At 43.3% G+C, this 18,666-nt stretch overlaps 2 protein-coding genes across 2 annotated transcripts; one reads left to right on the forward strand and one right to left on the reverse strand.

Moving 5' to 3' along the window:
• Positions 1–58: 58 nt before the first annotated feature.
• Positions 59–8,516, forward strand: RIDA (reactive intermediate imine deaminase A). Its single transcript, XM_072329177.1, has 7 exons — positions 59–166; positions 2,948–3,053; positions 3,543–3,597; positions 4,377–4,445; positions 5,444–5,499; positions 5,890–5,997; positions 6,368–8,516. The coding sequence occupies exons 1-6, from the start codon at positions 102–104 to the stop codon at positions 5,956–5,958; spliced, it is 420 nt and encodes a 139-aa protein (XP_072185278.1). The 5' UTR covers positions 59–101; the 3' UTR covers positions 5,959–5,997; positions 6,368–8,516.
• A 2,003-nt stretch (positions 8,517–10,519) lies between these two features.
• ERICH5 (glutamate rich 5) lies at positions 10,520–18,161 on the reverse strand. The gene is made up of 4 exons (XM_072329178.1): positions 18,083–18,161; positions 14,265–14,684; positions 12,656–12,772; positions 10,520–11,256 (listed from the first exon to the last, which is right to left on the reverse strand). The coding sequence occupies exons 1-4, from the start codon at positions 18,150–18,152 to the stop codon at positions 11,234–11,236; spliced, it is 630 nt and encodes a 209-aa protein (XP_072185279.1). The 5' UTR covers positions 18,153–18,161; the 3' UTR covers positions 10,520–11,233.
• Between the last annotated feature and the right edge of the window lie 505 nt (positions 18,162–18,666).

Genomic DNA, 18,666 nt, shown 5'->3' on the forward strand with positions numbered 1-18,666 from the left:
AATGCGCACCGCTCGGGGCGGGTTGGGCGGGCGGGAGGGGGGGGTGGTATTTAGGCGGGCGCGGAGGGGGTGGGGAGGTGGAGTGTGAGCTGGTTGTCGTCATGGCTTCTGTGGTGAGGAAGATCATCAGCACTGCTAAGGCTCCTACGCCACTGGGTTCCTACAGGTACGGCTCGTGGGAGAGGTTTGTTGGAGGTTTGCTGCTCCGTCCCGAGGGGTGGTGCTGTGAGGGGTCCGCCGTGTGTGGTAACGGGGGGGTTAGTCTGTTTGAGAAGGGTGGTCGGCTTCTGGGGGCTCTTCATAATGGGCTTAAGCTGCGTTTTCTTGCTATAAACGCAGCCTCCTCAGGTTTTGATTTTTCCACCTGTGGCACTTTGGAGCTTTACAAAAGCTTTGTTGTCCCCGTGGCTTTGAGATGAAACTTTCTGAACTTCAAACCTGACGTTCTTTGTGTTTCTCTGTCCTTATAGTTCTAGCGAGGTGTAGAAGCAGAGAAAACCCCATCGCTGAAAGGGCACCTTGTGCCAACAGCGCACTGCTGCTGGGTTGCAGCCAGGGCTTGGCATTGCCCGTGGGTAGGAGAGCATCTGAGATGTGGAAAGTGAGGGTTCTTCAGCCACGTGCGTGCAGCAAATGGCTTAGCCTTTAACGTAGCCTTCTGCTATAGATTAACTGCGCTCCCATGTCCTGTGCCGACTGGTAGTTGTTGATGGAATGCTGCTTATTGTGCAGCACGTTGTTGAACTTGCAGGGCTAACATCAGCTAAGTTAGTGGTAAACTTAGTGGTCGTGTTCCAGTACGCTTTTCAAAGTCCACTGAACAAATAATTGCGTAAGAAGTAACTGCTGCATCTCAGTTCTGAGCATTGGGCTCAATCAGGGCTTCATATGGATGGGAGGATTAGGATAGAAGGGTTGTATTCCTGGTTCTGCTACAGTCCTGCGTGCAATTTGCACCATGTTTTGTTCCTCCTTTACTAAACTCCTCCAGTTTCCAGTAATTTCATGTATATGTATGTGTCTGTGTCAGCTTCTAAACAGGTGTGACAGAGATGCTGTACTTGTGGTAATAACTATATGTAAAGAAAGTCTGATACCTTTTCCCACTTGTTGTCACTGAAGAGCACGTTTCTTGATGCCATTTGTCTGAGGGGTATGGTGTTGTTTTGGCCAAGGTCATAATGTCTGTATAGCTTTGCCCTCAACTGTACTGAAACGTAAATATGTATGGCATGCACTTAACTACTCCTTATGATTCCAGCAGTGATGCACAATTGACCCTTATTATAGGACACATCTGCGGCTAAAGTTTGATCACATTTTTTGTGTTTGGAATCTCTGTGACCTTTGCTCATGCCTTTGGCTGCTGTGGAAGTATATTCATGAGTTAGTGAGTTGTTGGAAGTGACAGTGAATGGGGGGTTCCATGGTAACCGTACAAGGAGGAGAAAGTCGAGGAATAGAAGAGACTCCAGATAGCTGAAAATGCTGAGCAGGCAGTGAAAGGCTTCATGCTTCTCCCTCTGCCTTCCTCACAGTTACTCATGATTTGGGATTTTCCGAAGCTCCATAAGGATAAGGTTTTTTGTTGTCATGTGCTTTACTATGAGCAGTATAAGACAATCTCATTTTTTCCAGAGAGCTGAGAGTGTTAATAACTCGTTATGTGGCTCCCTACGTGTTCAATAGAAACAAGTTGTAGTCTGATGGTTTATACCTCAAACTATGACATGCTAGAAAAGAAAACTGAGGAATATATTTTGTGTTCATATATACATTTCCTGTCAATGAGATTGAGCAATTAAGAGATTTAATGAAGTGTTCATTAAAGAGTGGCTTTCTTTCTCCACTGATGCTGAAGTGAAGCTGAGGTCCTAATTTAGATACTTCAGGGAGGAACTTGACTCCAGTTTGTGCAATTTCAGGGGCTTGTTCAACTATCAGAGGAATGTATTTTCTTATCAGATGTCAAGAGATAAGGAAGTTCATGTTGACACACCACAAACACTTTGAGAAGAGTCTTTCTCCAATTCCTTTGCAAAATACTTCAGCCGTCTGATGAGATGTATGCTCTGACTCTTGCATAATGTTTACTAGGTGGTTAAAGTCTTTGTTTTAATCTTTTAACCTGTTTGTAGTACTTAGCAATTAGACATCTCTAACTCTACTTCAGCAAAAGCACACTAGATGTACGTATAAAAAATAGCTTAGATTCTTCATCTGCTGAAGTAATCCAGCCACCAGGTCACCCAGGTTAGGTGCTATTCTAGAATGGGGTTGTGCACACTGGATACATTCATGCCACTGGAGAGATATTGCCAGAGAATGTTTGTGAGGCTTCATATTGCAGCTGTGGCTCATTTATGGTGCCTGTTTGAGAATAAAATGTTGACTGTAGTAATCAGCCCTCTTGATTATTATTTTCTTTCTTTTACATTACTGCCCTACAGCTGAGATGTAAGGTAGGCAAGGAAACAACCACCTTTTAAGTTGGGATGGCATATTTATTTGGGTAGATGTGAAATCACTCTGTCCTTCCCCCCATGCAGTATACAGCATGGAAAGTGTGTAGCTGTGTTTAGTGTTGTGTTGCTGCGCTCATGTCTTTCACCTTTTGGGGAATTACTATTGATTATCTCAATAACCGAGCTACACTCATGTAGTTGTGTGCTTTTACAATTGTGCCAGTTCCTGCTGAATCAAATATGTATGGTTTGAATGCATGGCCCGTTTGTAAGCACTGTGGTTTAGTGATGGGATTTGGTTGGTCAGGTTGATGTTTGCACTTGATATCAAAGATCTTTTCCAATTCAATTTATGATATAGTATCTCAGAAAAAACAGATATGTAAGTGCATTTTGTATTTTCATGCAGTCAAGAGAGTGCTTTTTGAGTAGTTAGATGGTTCGAGGAAACTTTCAACCTGAAATGTCACTTTTCTTTTCAGCCAAGCAGTGCTTGTAGACCGGACCATGTACATTGCAGGACAGATAGGTGTAGATCCTTCCAGTGGGAAGCTTGTCTCTGGAGGTGTAAAGGAAGAAGCTAAGCAGGTAAGATGTGTTCTAGCAATAATCTTTTCTGTTATGCTGAATGTAGGCTCATGAGAAATTGAGGAGACTTAAAGCATATTGCGCATCCTCCAAAGTGAGGTAAAACCAGAAAATAATTCATTCACTATCATTTTCCATCCAAACAACCTGGAGGTTGGGGAAACCTCTATCTCATATAAGAAGGAATTTTGAGCCTCTGAGTTGGCATAAGACTTGTTTCCCCAGCTGAAACTGTGTGAGGTAGTAGATATGATGAGGTGAAGCTGTATTGTTTTCACATTTGATAAATAGATGGTTTATTATTAGGAGCTCATTAAAAGTTACTATTTACTAATACGCTTCTTAATCTATTTTTGGTTTTGCTCTGACTGTTGAAGGCCTGCTAGGTGAGCTACAACCTCAATGTAGCTAGGTTACAATTCATATTTATATACTTGCCCTTATACAACCTATGTGATCCATACGGACTTCTGTCTCAATTCTCTACAGGCATTTAAAAATTTGGGAGAAATCCTTAAAGCTGCAGGCTGTGACTTTAGCAATGGTAAGTGCTTGTCCGAAGATAGCAAACAAGTGATTATTTTCACTTTTTTTTTTTTTAAATAAATAAGCTGTTTATAAATGTGCAACTTTTATCAATAGAGGAAAAGGATTATATGTGAGTCTTTATGTGATGGGTATCAGTGGGGTACTGCCTCTCACCTGAGGCTTCTGTCCGTGGTACTAATGCTTTCAATTCAAACTGAAGCAGCTTACATATAGGTGAAGCTACAACTGACCACAGGCATTTTAAGCATCCTTTACTCCAAATAAAAACAGGTCTGTTTCTGTGGCATTTATGTTACAGGCATGTTCATTATCTTTTGGCAGATTCAAATAATGGAGCCAAATTTGGAATTGGTATTGGCTTGGGCAGTCATGGGTTTAAAAAAAATCCTGGCATAGACCTAAGACATCTGAGGATACGGTCTATTCTAGCAGCAGGTTTTATGATATACATTTTTTTTTGCCAACAGTTGACATACTAAAACTTGTTTTAGTTGATCTTCGCCTTGGTCTCTTTTAGAAGAACTGGGCTTGTAATGAAATCTAAAATGGAAGAGCTGTTCTCAAAACAGGTCAAGAATATACAAGTGTTATCCATTAGGTATTTAGTTTTTCTCGGTGGTTCTGCAGGTGGTTGCTCTGCTGGTCAATATCTGTTTGCAAAACTTTTCAAAGTGTTTAAAATATTTGAGGTATTTGGAATAAGAGCAAGAACTGCATTAAAGACTTCAAACTTTTGTATACAATAGGTACGAAATAACTACACTTAATTTCTAGTTGTGAAGACAACGGTTTTGTTGGCAGACATGAAGGACTTCAGTGATATGAATGATGTTTACGGACAGAGTAAGTAGACTTGTTACTTTTTTACTGGTACAGCTTGCGGAATTGATATGATAAGTGAAGTGTTTCAATGACTCAATTAACATAGTCTGGGGTTCTTTGAGACTTCAGTAGAAATACAGTGTAAGAACAGAACATTTATGTGCAAGCAGCAAACTAAATACAAGCTAGTTAGGTGTGGATTTGTCCTACCATTTCACAAACTTCTTTGTATGCAGTTTGAGCATCTGTGCCTTCTAGCCTTGATGGATGTTATGCTGTCTCTAATACAATTCTGCTGCAGTCAGCTGTAAGATGCTTAATTTCAGATTGTTATCTTCATTTCTTTAAAATCTGTTTGTATCTTTGAATGATTTTTGTCTTATTGCACCGGGACAAAGCTTAGGTTTTGTGTAAGGATGAGCTACCCTGCTGCACTTGAAAATGAAATAATAATGCATATTATTATTATTGCATGTAAATTGCATGTAAACTCAAGTTGGCGATTAGAGAGTTATGTTGTGCAGAAGAATTTGGGAGTCTGTGCACATAAGTTCCTTATATGGGTTTGGGTTTTAGTTACTTAACAGCATCTCACATTGAGTGAAGCCTAGATGAATAATCTTCTACATGTCAAAATGGAGTTGAGTGTGTGAGTATGTAAGTGAAGTGAAAACAGATTGGCTGGATGCTTAGTTACTTGTTGCCAAAGAGCCCTCCTGCCTGCTTTTAAAGAAAGCAATTGTTGCTGCTCTTTCATGTGAGTTATTAACCTGCCTTGTGCCTGCAGGAGCCTGAGTGTACCACTTCTGAACTTGGTGTTAATTGCCACTGGTGGGGGGAACTAGGGGAGAAGGAAATGGGTGGCAAGAGGAGCTGGAGAGGAGAGAGTGTGGACTTAAGCTTATTTGTCTTGTATTCTTGAACTTGAAACTTGACTGCATTCTATACAAATGATTTTGAAATATGTTGTTTATCAAGCAAACTTAAATGATCAGTGAATGTTTTTGTTTCAATTGCAGTTTTCAAATCAAACTTTCCAGCCAGAGTATCCTTCCAGGTTGCTGCTTTGCCAATAGTAAGTTTAATTTACAAAAATGAATTCTGAAAGTCTTTGTTTCTGAAACATTATAACCCATTTCTTATTCTATAATAGCCTCCATTGTGACTACTTTATTGAATATTCTTAAGTATTTAATTTTTGCTTTAAGGAATATCAGTCTTATTCCTGCACGTAAGTTCTGAAAACATGGGTGAACCTGGCTGTGTAGTGTAAGGTGGCTGCAACCCTAGAAATAAGGGTTTCTAATACTTCAGGAAGAACAAAGTGAATTTTTAACATTGCTAAATGAGTAATGCAACTGTCAGGAATGTATAATTTCCAGGTGTCATTCTTCATATTAGGTCATGTTATATACCCAATAGCTTCATAAAGTTCTCAATATGTTTCTTCATTGCTTTCATGTAGGGTGCCCGGATTGAGATTGAAGCTATTGCCGTTCAAGGACCCATCCAGAATGTTCCAGCCTCTCTATAAGTGAAGACTCAACGTCCTACACTAAGCTTACCTGGAAAGGTGCTTTCTTCTTGATTTCAACCTTCTAGTTTATGTAATACAAGCTTATAGTGACTTCTGCAGGAAACCTATGGGCATGCTGTCAAATTCTGCAGGGTTTGATTGGAGAACAGGAGCTTTATTTTGTGATGGTATTTGGATATTAAAGTATGCATTTTAGGTGACTGCGTGCCAATTACACTGTGGGTGAGCAGGACATACGAAAGGCATTAATTGTAAGAGTAGCATTTTAGTAATAATCTAAAATGTTGGAAAAAGTTAAATTGGAAACCAGTAGAACAGTTGTCTTGGTTAGCACACGTTCTCACTTCTGTGTTTTGGGCAATTCATTTGTATTGTTTCTAAACTCTTTTAAATGCTTTCTTTGCAGAGTGGTTTAGTGCTGAGACTCGATTACATTTTTCACACTGAAGCAATTGCTAATCCAGGGGGATATTCATTTTAGAAAGAAGAAAGTGATGCTTCTCCAAAATCACGTCCTCATAATTACAAATCAGCTGCAAATGAATCCCTACCTGCTATGTTTTTCATAGTCTTTTTCATAGCCATTCAGCTTTAACTATACTGTGATTTTAGGGTTGGGGGGGGGAAGGAAGACATTCCAATTGTATGGGGTGGGGGGAAAAACCTGTTTAATGAGAATAAATAATAATCACATGTTTAAAAATGTGTCTGTTTCTTCTGGGAGCAAACTTTTCCTGGTTATACTTTGGTGCTCCATTACAAACCAAGACAAACAAAAACCCAAACCAACATCCCTATCTTGTACTCTCTTTAGGTTTGAATCATTTCTTAATAGCTAAGGGTGAAAACAGTCCTTTGAGAGAGAAAGCTTTCAGCTACCACGGCAGTACGGTTCTTGGCATTTCTCTCTGCCATTAAGAGAGAGAATGAACCTACTTGGTGTGTTTAAGCAGTACTGAGAAGTCAGGCTGGTGTTAGTAAGCTTTCCCATTCCTCTGTGTTCATCGTCCAGCTAAGCAAGTAGAAATAGATGTTTTTACTTAATGATTTTAACTAAGATAAGAACTAGTTTGAAAATTAGCTGACTCATGCTGGAGTTGACTCCCTGTCTCGCTCCTACAACTATTTACCCAACATGATATTGGTGTTTTTTTTGTAGGGTAAATGAATGAATTCTCTTTGCTTTCTGAACTTTGAAGCAGCGACCTTTGAAAAGTGCCTGACTGCTACATACACGCTTTCTACACGTGAATGCTATTAGTCTTGGCTTCTCCTTGTTCACTCTCTCTTTGGTTATATTGCCAATGTCTTTTATTTCCTACAGCTTTAAGATTTATTAGGAGTTAGTAGTCATGTGAATATAACTTTCTAGGAAACTTAGAACAAAGTTGCTTTGTTCTGTCAGTTAAGAATAATACAATGCAGTGGCATTACGGTATTTAAGCAGACTCCTAATTCATTTTTGTATGTTTCTGTTACAGCTTTGCTCGCATTACTGTGTTCCGGCAGAACAGTTAACAGTTCCTGTAGCAGAATTATAGTTCACCTTCAGCAGATCTCGGTGATGTTAAATGTGAGCTAAATTCATCTTTGTACAATAGATAGAACAGTTACACCTCACAATGTGCTTCAATGTAAGATGCCCGCCTTAATTGTTCCGTACTGCTGCTTTGCTAATCTTAAACCTAACACTAGATGGCAGTTTTGATTTTTATTTTCCTTTTCTTTTTCTTCCTGCTGGTGACTTGTCCATTTGTTCATATAGAGTCAGCAAGGGTGGAAAAGATCTCTAAGATCATCCATGTCTACCTATCACCAATATTTCCCACTAAACCACGTCCCTCAGTACAACACAGACTGCAGCGTAGAACTCCTTTGTATGTCTTCATTGGAACAAAGAATGTGAATATATCACTGCTTTCCCCAGAAAGGTTCAGACTGAGTCTGAAATGTAACTGATACATGATTAAAAATATCTATTGCTGGTAATAGGTGCCATTCTGCAGTAAGGATTTAAAATCCACTTTTAGCTCCAATGTTATCTAGCTTTTGACTGGAATCCAGGTGCGTGGCTTCCTGAATGTCCTAGGCCTAAATATCTATTCTTTGGGTTCATAAATTACTGAATAACTGAAAACAGCTCTATTTACAGCTATGATGTAGCCATTCTGGATGTAAAAAATCAGCCTTCCACTGATGTTTAAAGCTTTATTTTTTTGAAAGCAGTTGTTTATATTTCTTGATTCTGCTTTTTATTATAAAAAGAAGAACCACGTAATTATCCAGTATGAAACACAAGTGTTGTGAGCAACTCTTAGTTTAGTGAAGTATAAGATACTTACATCCAGTTTGAAATGGAATTAAGGTAAGCAGAGCTTTTGATTGCTAGACTGAGCTGCTGGCATGAAACAAAATGAGGTCTTTAGTTCTGTGAAAGCAAAGCACTTCCTCAGTTTGCACCTTCTCCCAGGGTTTTCTTTTAGCTTTCTTTTTTCCTCCTAATGTTTGCCCTACAGATTATACAACACAGAAATAAAGCTTGGTAGACAATTTTAATTCAACTTTATTCTCTGTTAAAATGTATAACAAAACTTCACCTGCCCTAATCTGCTGCAAGCACCTTGTTCTCCATGCAGTTTATTTGAAAGAAGTTATGCGTTGAGTAGAAGAGCCAACCTTTCCAAACCATGTTGCTTCTGGGATCCTAACACTGGCATGTTTGGCTGCATAGAGCCAGCAGGGTCCAAGTTTAACTTCTTTAAGGCTATGGTTTTCAGTAAAGGAAGCAAAATGTCTAGCTTCCTAGGTAGATTAGAGCTTTATTCAATCAAGAGTCCTATTTTTCCTAAACAGGAGGGAGAATGACTGCTTATAAGGATGGGTAGTGACAGGACAAGGGGGAATGGTTTTAAACTGAGACAGGGGAGGTTTAGCTTAGAGGTTAGGAGGGAGTTTTTCACACAGAGGGTGGTGACACACTGGAACAGGTTGCCCAAAGAGGTTGTGGATGCCCCATCCCTGAAGGCATTCAAGGCCAAACTGGATGTGGCTCTGGGCAGCCTGGTCTGGTGGCTGGTGAACCTGCATGTAGCAAGGGGGTTGAAACTGGATGATCACTGTGGTCCTTCTCAACCCAGGCCATTCTATGAGTTAGTGTGTCATGGAATGGTAAGTGCTAGCTTGGCTGGAGTCTGAGACTTAAGATTGTCTGGCTTTTGATAACACGTTTAGGAAAATCCATTTTTATTTTGGTGATGTTTAAAATAAGATACTAAAGTACACTGTACTAGCTCTGCAGCTGTACCTTAAGCTAAGAAAGCTGTTTGATCCACAGACCAATTTCTGTCCTTGGCAAACGTTTGTGATGTCCAGAGGTTTGCAGAAGCAGATAACTGCATTGTAATTTAGTAGCTTAGAAACCATAAATACTAAGCCTCAGTGGGACAGTGATTGTCTTATTTCTCAAGGGAGGGATGTTCAGCATAAGTCTGGCATCTGAGTTCTTATCTTGTAATTTATACAAGTAACATCTCACGTTCAGCACAGCATTAAGCATATTTCACTTACTGGGAAGGAAAAGGTAGTTTAGCTTTCATCTATTGTAATTGCAAGAGATGTAAAGACTGAAGATAACAGAGAAGGACTGAGCTGCTGAGTCACCACTTGGGCAACCCTCCTCTTGCTTCCAATTAGCATTGTTTCTCATGATTGAAAAAGTTGAATAAGGAGGTAGGAGTGTTTATTGTCACCTGTCTTCCTTGTAACAATGGTGGCAGCAAGAGTGATTCTGTGGTCAACAGGTTATCTTGACTCTCTTGTATCTTCCTGTTTTATTTCCAAGTGCTGTCTCTACTGGTGCTGTTAATGTTGTACTATCTGCCATGGAAATGCCATCAGTTCTGCTTTTAAATCTTTCAATAGAGCCAGTCAAACTGCATCTCTGGATCTAATGTGTAACTTGCAAGCAGTCAGCATAGCAGACTCCCTGTATTTGGGAGCTGGGTGGTGCCAGCTCAGGTGCTGGTAGTCAAACCAAATCCCCAGCATACAGGAGGAACCCAGCCACCGGGGCTGCTGGAGGTAGAGGACCCTGGGCTGTATGCCTGCAGGAAGGTGACCTTTAGAAGAAGCTGACAAAATAGCTGCAGTCTGAAAAGATTGCTGACAGGCAGAAAACCTTAAATGCAGTGATAGGGCTAAGGAATATCAGCTAAAGCAGAAAAAGCTGATAGGCCAGGGATATCAATTAAAATATTTAATACAGACTGAAGTCAGGCGTGCATACGCAGCACAAAATTTAGCTTAGAGGGGATTTTGATCATTTGCTGCTGACAATAAAATTTGTTGAAGTCCTTTTGTACAATAAAGCAAATAGAAACAGCAACGTTCGCCCTTCTGAGGCACTTGACCTTTCTTCCATGTCCTACTTATGCCAGAGGGTCTCCCAAACAGTCTCCAATAAAAACACAGATTCCCTTTGCATCACTCACCATCAGATGAAAGTTCTATGCTATCAGATACATAACAACAGTTATATTTGGGGCCTTTTTTCAATGTAAACTTTGAAGGTTTTGCCATTCAGCTTCAGCTCTGAAATAGTTCCTTAGCGCTCTGGAACACAGCGCCATTCCTGAATGCATAATTCTCCTGATGAAATGGGGGAATGGAACAATGACCTCTCCTATGGGAACAGGCTTCTATAAGCCACTGGTTAGGTGTCTGTTTTAGAAGCCATGAGTGTATGTTAGGAGCTACATTGCTAAAGATGCCTTATTAAATAACCACGTGTGCTAACCAGCAGCAGCTCCATAACCTGGTTGTGTGGGCATGTGCAGGAGTTCTCAGAAGCAGGACTTCCCTTTCTGACTTTCTGCTTGCACAGCCATTAAAATAAAACTAAAACCAGTCTACACTATATTCTTTATCCTATGGAATGCTGAAGGTTTCAGAGGTTTGAAATTAGAACCTGGAAAGGCTCCTAGTCAAAAACCAGTTGGTTATACATCTGTTGGACTCATCCTGCTGTGCTGGCAATGTAGGGAAGGCACTCTGTGGCAGGGAGGTACCAGGTCAGGTATTTCAAACACTTGAAGTCTTGGCAGCTTGACTTCAAAAACATATATATTATATATAAAACCTCTTTTGATGCCTCTTACTCCGCTTCATGGCTCCATCTATAACAGCTCTATTTTCCCAATGCAGCAAAATTCTAAAGCTTTCATGTGGACAGAAAGGCCGGCCCAAGGAGAGGATGTTCATACAGATGTAGCTTCTATTCCTTGTTACTGGTTGTCTCTGAAACACACGGAAAAGGAAATAACATAGCGATTAATGTAAGATAAATCTTGGTATTCAATATACCCTACAGGAATTCAAGGTGCAAGTTCTCTGAAGTACCACAGCACGAAGGAGGCAGCTGCTTTTCTCCACCCATCTGTAAGGATGTTCTGTCTGGACATGGAGCAGCCACATGCAGCTACCGGCTGAGCTTCCTCTTCCCCCACCCCATCTGGGTACAGCTACCTTCTTCTTCTAGGCCTCACTTGTGTGAAACCCAGAGAGCCATTCAACACCCTCAGAGTGCATCTCCTTGTTCAGAGCTGAACCTCAACTACCTTTAAAGCACTGTTCATTTCGTGCTGCAATCAGCTCATATCCTTTCAGTCATATCCTCTCAGAGGCAAAGGCTTGGAATGCTTTGATCTCTCACAGTGTATGAATGTTTCCATTCCCTTCAGCAATCTTGCTTCCCTGCCCAGAACCTTTAGTTCTTCAATATCCTTTCAAGATGGAAGAACTGCTTCCTTACATAACAGCATTCCAGACGTAGATGGTCACTGTCCCATTCCTAGTGCTCTTCGCTTTTCTTGCTCCCAGCTGCTTGCTGAGCAGTCTGCACTGGCACACTGATCTGAGATGTGCTAAGGAGACAGAAGTGGGGCTGCTCCTCCTGTATCACTAGAAATACAGTTGATGACACTATTGCTAAGGCAAGAAAATGCAGAAAGTGGTTCAGGACAGCTCTAATCATCGCATGATAAAATCTCTTGGTCTTCACTAGAACATCACTGGGTTGTTTTTTCTTGAGGACCTGTCTTTCTATACAGGCCCCAGAAGATGGCTTGCAAAGCCCTTGCAAAGCCTTCCAGATGTTTGTTTCTAGTCCTGCCCAGCAACACGCTCACCCTGCTGGAAAACAAGATTGGTGCTTCCCATTTACCTCCCACCAAGCCAAACTCTGCATCCTCACAGCACATCAAGGAAGGATGATGTGTGTAGAGTTACTTGCTGGCCTGTTAGAGGGCTTTACAGCTCAAGGGCCATAGCACACACTTAGCAGTGCTAGGAGAGCAAAGACGTACTCAGGTGCAAGAGGTTGGTCGGGAAGCCATGAAAGGCAGTGGTGTAACGCCTCCTGCTGAAGCTGAACCCAGGTAACTTATCATAGAATCACAGAGTGGCTTGGGTTGAAATGCACTGTATAAAGATAGCCCATGAAAAAGACAGTTGTGCTTAGCAGAAAGCAACAATATTTCTTAACATGGAGGAAAATATTTATGACTTTCTTGCCATAAACTGCAAAAAGCAGCATCTGTACCCAGGGACAGGAGTGACGAGATGTGCACCCTGGGGACAGCACAGCTTCTGCCTCCTGAACAATAACCCATGCAGTCCTTCCCTCCTGTCAACATACCTATCTCTGTCGCTGCTGCTCCATCCACAGCTTCTCCTGTTTCCTCTTCTTTTGTTTCGGGCCCTCCGCTTACTATCTGACTGAGCAGCTCAGTTTCCACCTGTTCTCCCGTCTCACCTGGGAACGGTAATGATGGAGATCAAATTAGGATCCTCTGTAAAAACTCTGCGTGCCCCAGCTCCTTCCTGATTTTGCTTTGGCAGCCCTCCAGCACCCCTCACAGGGGCACTGCACAGAGGTACGGAGCTCAGTGGGTCAGCAAGGAACAACCAGGATGCTCTCCCATTGCTTTCTGTCATCCAGGCATATGCCCATAAAATCCCTTCCATGTTTACACCAGTTCCCCATGGCACTCCCTCGATTAAACATCCGAAGTACTGACCCGGTTCAAACCACTTTTTTATCCAGGTTTTGGACTTTATTTTAGGTATGTGCAGTTTTATTTGCAATGGGATGAAAACAGTATTGTACCATCTGGGCTGCAGCAGGGAAGCTACTACATAATTCATCTTTACTCACGCAGCTACTAAAGAATAAGGGGAAAGAAAACAAGTCCTAAGTATCTTATACACCAGGATGTAAAAATGGAATGGGTGTTGTTCTGCCTCCAGTGCTGCACCACGAAGCTTGGAAATGGCCATTAATAAAACTGAAGTTTTCAACTGAGTGAGAGGTTTTACAAGAAGGTACCCCATCATTTACTTCTTAGGTAAAATGAGACCTTATTCCAAATGATAGATCTCCATTTTATATTGAAGAAAACCTCGAAGCTCTTTTACAGAGAGACACAGGGGGGGACAAATCAATGCTCATGCTCAGCTACTGGAATGTGGTCAGATTTATGCAGCCAGCTCGTGCAAAGCAAAGCTCCAGGGTTAAGAAGCAGCACGTGCAATTGGGCTTCCCATAAATCAGTCCATCTGCATTTCGCGCACCTTCGGGATGTGAGGAAGTATGTAATTCCTCACTGGACTGTTTTGTAACCATTTAGGAGAAAGCTGATTTCTCCTGTGAAGCGTTCACCTTCTACAGCCAGACATACTTTCTCAGGTCACCAACCCAAAGAGCACAGCCTGCAGCCTCTGGCCTAAATCTCAAGTTGAAAACCCCCAGGGATCTTTGGGGAGCCCAGCACCATGGTCTTCCACCTCTGTCTCCATCATGATTGTTTGCTTACCAGGACTTCAGGATGGGGTATGCAAGGGGCACAACTAAGAGCTGCTTCTTCCTCTACAGTTAGTCATCTGCCTTCCAACTTCATGTGAATAGGGACAGTTACTTTATAGTCAATATAGGCAACTAAGTAATAGGCAGATAGGAAGCACTGTGTCTTGAGATACACAGAAACACAGACTTTAAATGAGGGGTAGGGTGGGGTTTCTCACCAAGAACACAAAGGGCATAAAATGAAATGGCAGAGCTAATGACTGATTTATTACAGCATGGTTTTGTAAGCCTGAGGCTTCCCCAGACACGTGGGTCAGAGCCCGAGACCAAAATTCTGGCTCCAGAAGCTCTCTGGTGGCTCTCATTAAACTCAAAAGGATGCCCCGACAAGTCTCTGGAGACAGAATTAGTTCTCCTGAGTTTACAAAAGCACAGATATTACCCTCAATGAAGTGGTCCTCTTCAGCAATGTCCACTTTCTTGATGATTTCCACCACAAAGCTGTCACTGCCTTCCACCAGCCCACTGTCCTCTGCCGGTCCTGGTGCTGGAGGCCCACCATTGTCTCTCAGTGCCGGCGGTGAGGTCCCAATGCTTTCCTCTCGCCACACAGATGGCAGCTCCGAGCTCTGCTCCAGTGCTTCACATGGTGGCTCGGTACCCTCCGGCTCCTCTCTCTCAGGGACCAAGTCAATCTTTGGCTCTAAGGCTGGAGTCACAGCTGTGGCCTCTTCCCCTGGCAGGTGCTCACCCCATTTCAGCTCCTCAGAGGCCAGGCTCACACCCTCCACTGCATCCAGCTGTGTTTGGTCAGCTATGGTTTTGTAATCATCAGCAATTGGGGAGTTCTCCCCCGATGATGCTATCAGTCACAGCAAAGGAAAGAAAGAGAATTACAGAAAATTCAGTGGGCATTTCAGTTAGGTGAGAAATGGGCCCAGTCGGGCCTGCACCACACAAGCACTGCCTGTCAGAGCTCACACCCGGCTACCAACAGTACACACCGCAACTACTGCTGCTCTCACACATACCTAGAGAGGCTGTGGACTTTCCTACTCTGGAGGTGCTCAAAACCCACCAGGACACCTACCTGTTCTGTTATTAAATACTAAACTACCATTGACATGATGTTGTTCAGCAAACCACCCGATGACAGGAATACTCACCTAGATAAAACTTCTTCTTTCACATCTCATCAACTTCCTCAAAGAAACAGGCCTTCTTGGCAGGCAAAACTTATGCACAAAGAAATGGCAAAATTGCCCTGACAGGTATTCATTGAAGACTCAGAATGAGCTCTACCCACCTATCAGGTTGGTTTAATCACTTTCTAATTACATTCAGTTTGACGAGAGCTTGAGCTTAACCTTCTCAGAAAGAATGTCAGGACTGAAAGATTGGGAGGTGATGCACAAAATTTGCTATGTAATAATTATGAGATCTGGATGAACTGCATTTTCTGGGAGCATTATTACTATAGTGTCAAAGCTTGTGAGCAGAACTGTATGGCAATTTGTACACGCACAGAGCAGCAATGAAAATAAATGTAATACATTTGGCTCTTGAACAGGCTGCTGGAATACTGCTGCTTTTTAGAGAAACTCACAGCTCTTGAGGCATCCAAGCAAAGCAGCTCCCCAGGAAGCATCACCAAGTCAGTGTGAGAATCACAGAATCACACAGAATGGCCCGGCTTGGAAGGGACATCAAGGATCATGTATCTCCAACCCCCCTGTCAGGCAGGGCTATCAACCTCCCCATTAACTAGACCAGGTTGCCCAGGGCCCCATCCAACCTGGCCCTGAACTCCTCCAGGGATGGCGTATCCACAACCCCTCAGGGCACCTCAACACTCATAGTAAAGAACTTCCCCCTGATATCCAACTTAAATCTTCCCTCCTTCAACTTAAAATCATTTCCCCTTGTAAAAGGCAGCTGAACCAGGAAGGGGGCAGGACCAGGAGATATGAGGTGTCAAGAGAATACAGAAAGAAACTTGGACTATGGAACACATAAAATCTTGTTTGTCCTGGGAACTGTAAAACCTCCCGAAGGGAGGCTAAGCCCCCACCAAAAAGCATGGTAAGGAGCCAGGCCTCATGCTGAACAGTGGCCAGCAGACATCTCAGGTGCTTTGCTTTCTTGGCTGCCTACAAAGCCCAGCAGAGGACCAGAGGAGGACACGGGGACACACAGGGGAGGCCCTTTTCAGCCCACTCAGCTCCTGTGGTGACAGTCAGAGGGAAGCAGGTACCGAGCTGCTCTGAGGTCCCAGTCCTCCTCACTGGTGCTGTAATTAATCTTTGTGCCAGCTGGATGTCAGCAAGGCTTAGAGCCACATGGTGAAACCACAGGTCTTCAATGCATCGGTTATTAAGGTACTGCCACGAGCTGTATTATGGCTTGCTTATAATAATGCATTGGGATTATGCATGTTGCAGCATGAGCGGGCAGTAGCTCAATCTGTCAGCTTAACTTCTCCGTGTGATTTTTTCCACCTAGTGATGCTTGAAAAACAAAATGTGACAATTCTAAGAATCTGAGGCTGTGATTTAAAGGAGGCAGCACACAGGGTTGTAACACCCCTTAAAGGCCTGAGAAGCGCACACACAGTGAAAGGCCCCTTACACAAAGATCTGTAGCTGCACAGAGGTGCGGTGTGAGGCAGCCCACACAGCATCCATGTAGCAACAGGACAGGGGAAATGGCTTTAAACTGGAAGAGGGTGGATTTAGACTAGATATTAGGAAGGAATTCTTCACTGGGAGGGTGGTGAGACTCTGAAACAGGTTGCCCAGTGAGGTTGTAGATGCCCCCTCCCTGGGAGCATTCAAGGTCAGGCTGGATGGGGCTGTGAGCAACCTGGTCTAGAGGGAGGTGTCCCTGCCTTTAGCAGGAGGTTGGAACTACATGATCTTAAAGGTCATCCAAGCGGATACACTGCGTGTGTGCCCATCCACTGTACAAATTTCAGCAGCTTCTATGGTTGAGTAATACTTGGTGAAAGTTGCACACCTCCAAGAAGCCTCACTGCAGCCACAAAGCACAGCGTGTGCTAACACAACAGACTAGATCTTTTCATGCATTATTTTCTATCCCTTTAGACACCTCTCATGCCTTCACCTCGCTTAGTGGCACTGACAACCTATGGGCAGAAATAGACGAGCCACAGAAACAAGCATGTCACGCAGAGCGTTGAATTCACGCTACCAGTAACAGCAACTCAACTCCCAAACATCCGCACTGGGATTCTCCTGCAGCTCCTAGGAACACCAGGCCTCTAATGATATAAATTGGATGACAAAATCCTCTGATGCAATGAGATATTTGCACTGCTGGAAAGCCTTGAACCGTTTCTCTGCTCTCAACTGAGATGCAAAGAATTCTCTAATACGGAAAAAAACAAACTCTCCTGGTAATCTGTTCAATACCTTCATCCCCAAGAATGAAAACCACGTGGCGGCCAGCATTCCTACAGTGCCCTATTGTTTTCTTTAGTTTATCATCTATAATTGCTGATTTGGCCATCAGTTCTAAAATTCCTTTTCCTCGCTGCAGACCATTTCAGCCAACCGCACCTTGAATTCGAGCAGACCACAGTTACAACACTGTGACTTTTGTCTTCTTTTTCCCTTTCAAAAGAGCCCCAAGTTTTTGCTATGCATCCATAGAAGGAAATGAAAGACACTTTATTCCTGTTAATAGCGCACTTAGAGGCATCTATTCCAAATTCCCCTCTCCCATTCAACTCGGTTAGAACACAACTAAAGACACCCAGCCCAACAACACAGGTAGGACATGAGGAGTGTTCATAGCAGCACACTCAGCATTCCCCCCACACAGCCCACGGCACCTCAGCAATAGCAACAAATAAAGAATAAACTTGGGTGCTGCATCCAGAATACGACGGCAAGGAGGTAGTTAGAACTGAAGAATAGAGGAAAGAAAGGCAGCAAGTTGAAAAGCGAGTAGGTTTTCCTATAGGAAATAGGATGCAGGTTTTGTAGAGCTCAAGATTGTTACCTGCGAGTTCCTGTAATAACGGTTCCCAAACTTTGTTGGGGAAGAAATAAAAGGCGAAACATTGCTTTTGCAAGATATGATGGAATTCTGACAAGGTGTTACCGAAAACCCGAGAGGCTGTTTGCTCTCAGCAGCGTATGCCCCTAGAAGCTGAGAGCCCCTCGGCTTTTTCCCAGCGCCCGTGAGACACGGGGAGCACCCGGCGCGGCCGCCCGTCCAACCCCCGGCCCCGCTCACCCCTCGTCGGCGCCCCGCTGCTGCTGGGGGGCTCCTGGGGGCGGCTGCGGGCGCTGCTGGAGCAGCCCATGGCTCTGCTGCTCCGAGGGGAAGGCAGCGGGCGGGGCCGGGGGCGGGGGGGGTGAGGAGGAGCTGGGTTCTTGCTGTGCAACCTCTCGAGGGAGCGCCGAGAGGTTTTAGCACCGGGGTGTCCGCTCTTTAGTTCTTCTAAAGGTCCCTAAGGAGGAGACCCCTCTCGGCAACCTGTTGGCAGTGCTCTGGCACCGCACAGCACAGCACTGCTGCCTAAATGAAAGATGTCTTATAGTTGCTTGTGTAAGCAAGCCCAGCGTAAAGCATCACTTGTTAGAGAAGGAGGACAACCCACCAAAATAGATTCATTATGTATTGGGCACTGAGGAAAAAGGAAAAATAAAGAAGGAAGTTACATTCTGCTCCTTTTCTCTCTTGAGAAATTTAGTCTCTGCTTCTCTTCATTCCTCAGCCAAAGGTAAGAGGTGTAGGACACAGCTGCCATCCGTCTTACTGAAACAGTGAAGAAGTGAATTCAAGATATACCTTGGCCAAAGAGAGGACACATGTGG

The sequence above is a fragment of the Excalfactoria chinensis genome, chromosome 2, assembly GCF_039878825.1.
Source record: "Excalfactoria chinensis isolate bCotChi1 chromosome 2, bCotChi1.hap2, whole genome shotgun sequence".
Lineage (NCBI taxonomy): Eukaryota > Metazoa > Chordata > Aves > Galliformes > Phasianidae > Excalfactoria > Excalfactoria chinensis.

Excerpts from the sequence above, each read along its gene's own strand:
- RIDA (XM_072329177.1), top strand. The coding sequence starts at position 102 with ATGGCTTCTGTGGTGAGGAAGATCATCAGCACTGCTAAGGCTCCTACG. Across the intron at positions 3,598-4,376 it reads AGGCTGTGACTTTAGCAATG|TTGTGAAGACAACGGTTTTG; the intron begins GTAAGTGCTTGT and ends CTTAATTTCTAG. Across the intron at positions 5,500-5,889 it reads AGGTTGCTGCTTTGCCAATA|GGTGCCCGGATTGAGATTGA; the intron begins GTAAGTTTAATT and ends GCTTTCATGTAG.
- ERICH5 (XM_072329178.1), bottom strand. The coding sequence starts at position 18,152 with ATGGGCTGCTCCAGCAGCGCCCGCAGCCGCCCCCAGGAGCCCCCCAGC. Across the intron at positions 12,773-14,264 it reads AGAGGACCACTTCATTGAGG|GTGAGACGGGAGAACAGGTG; the intron begins GTAATATCTGTG and ends TACCGTTCCCAG. Across the intron at positions 11,257-12,655 it reads AGCAGCAGCGACAGAGATAG|AGACAACCAGTAACAAGGAA; the intron begins GTATGTTGACAG and ends CGTGTGTTTCAG.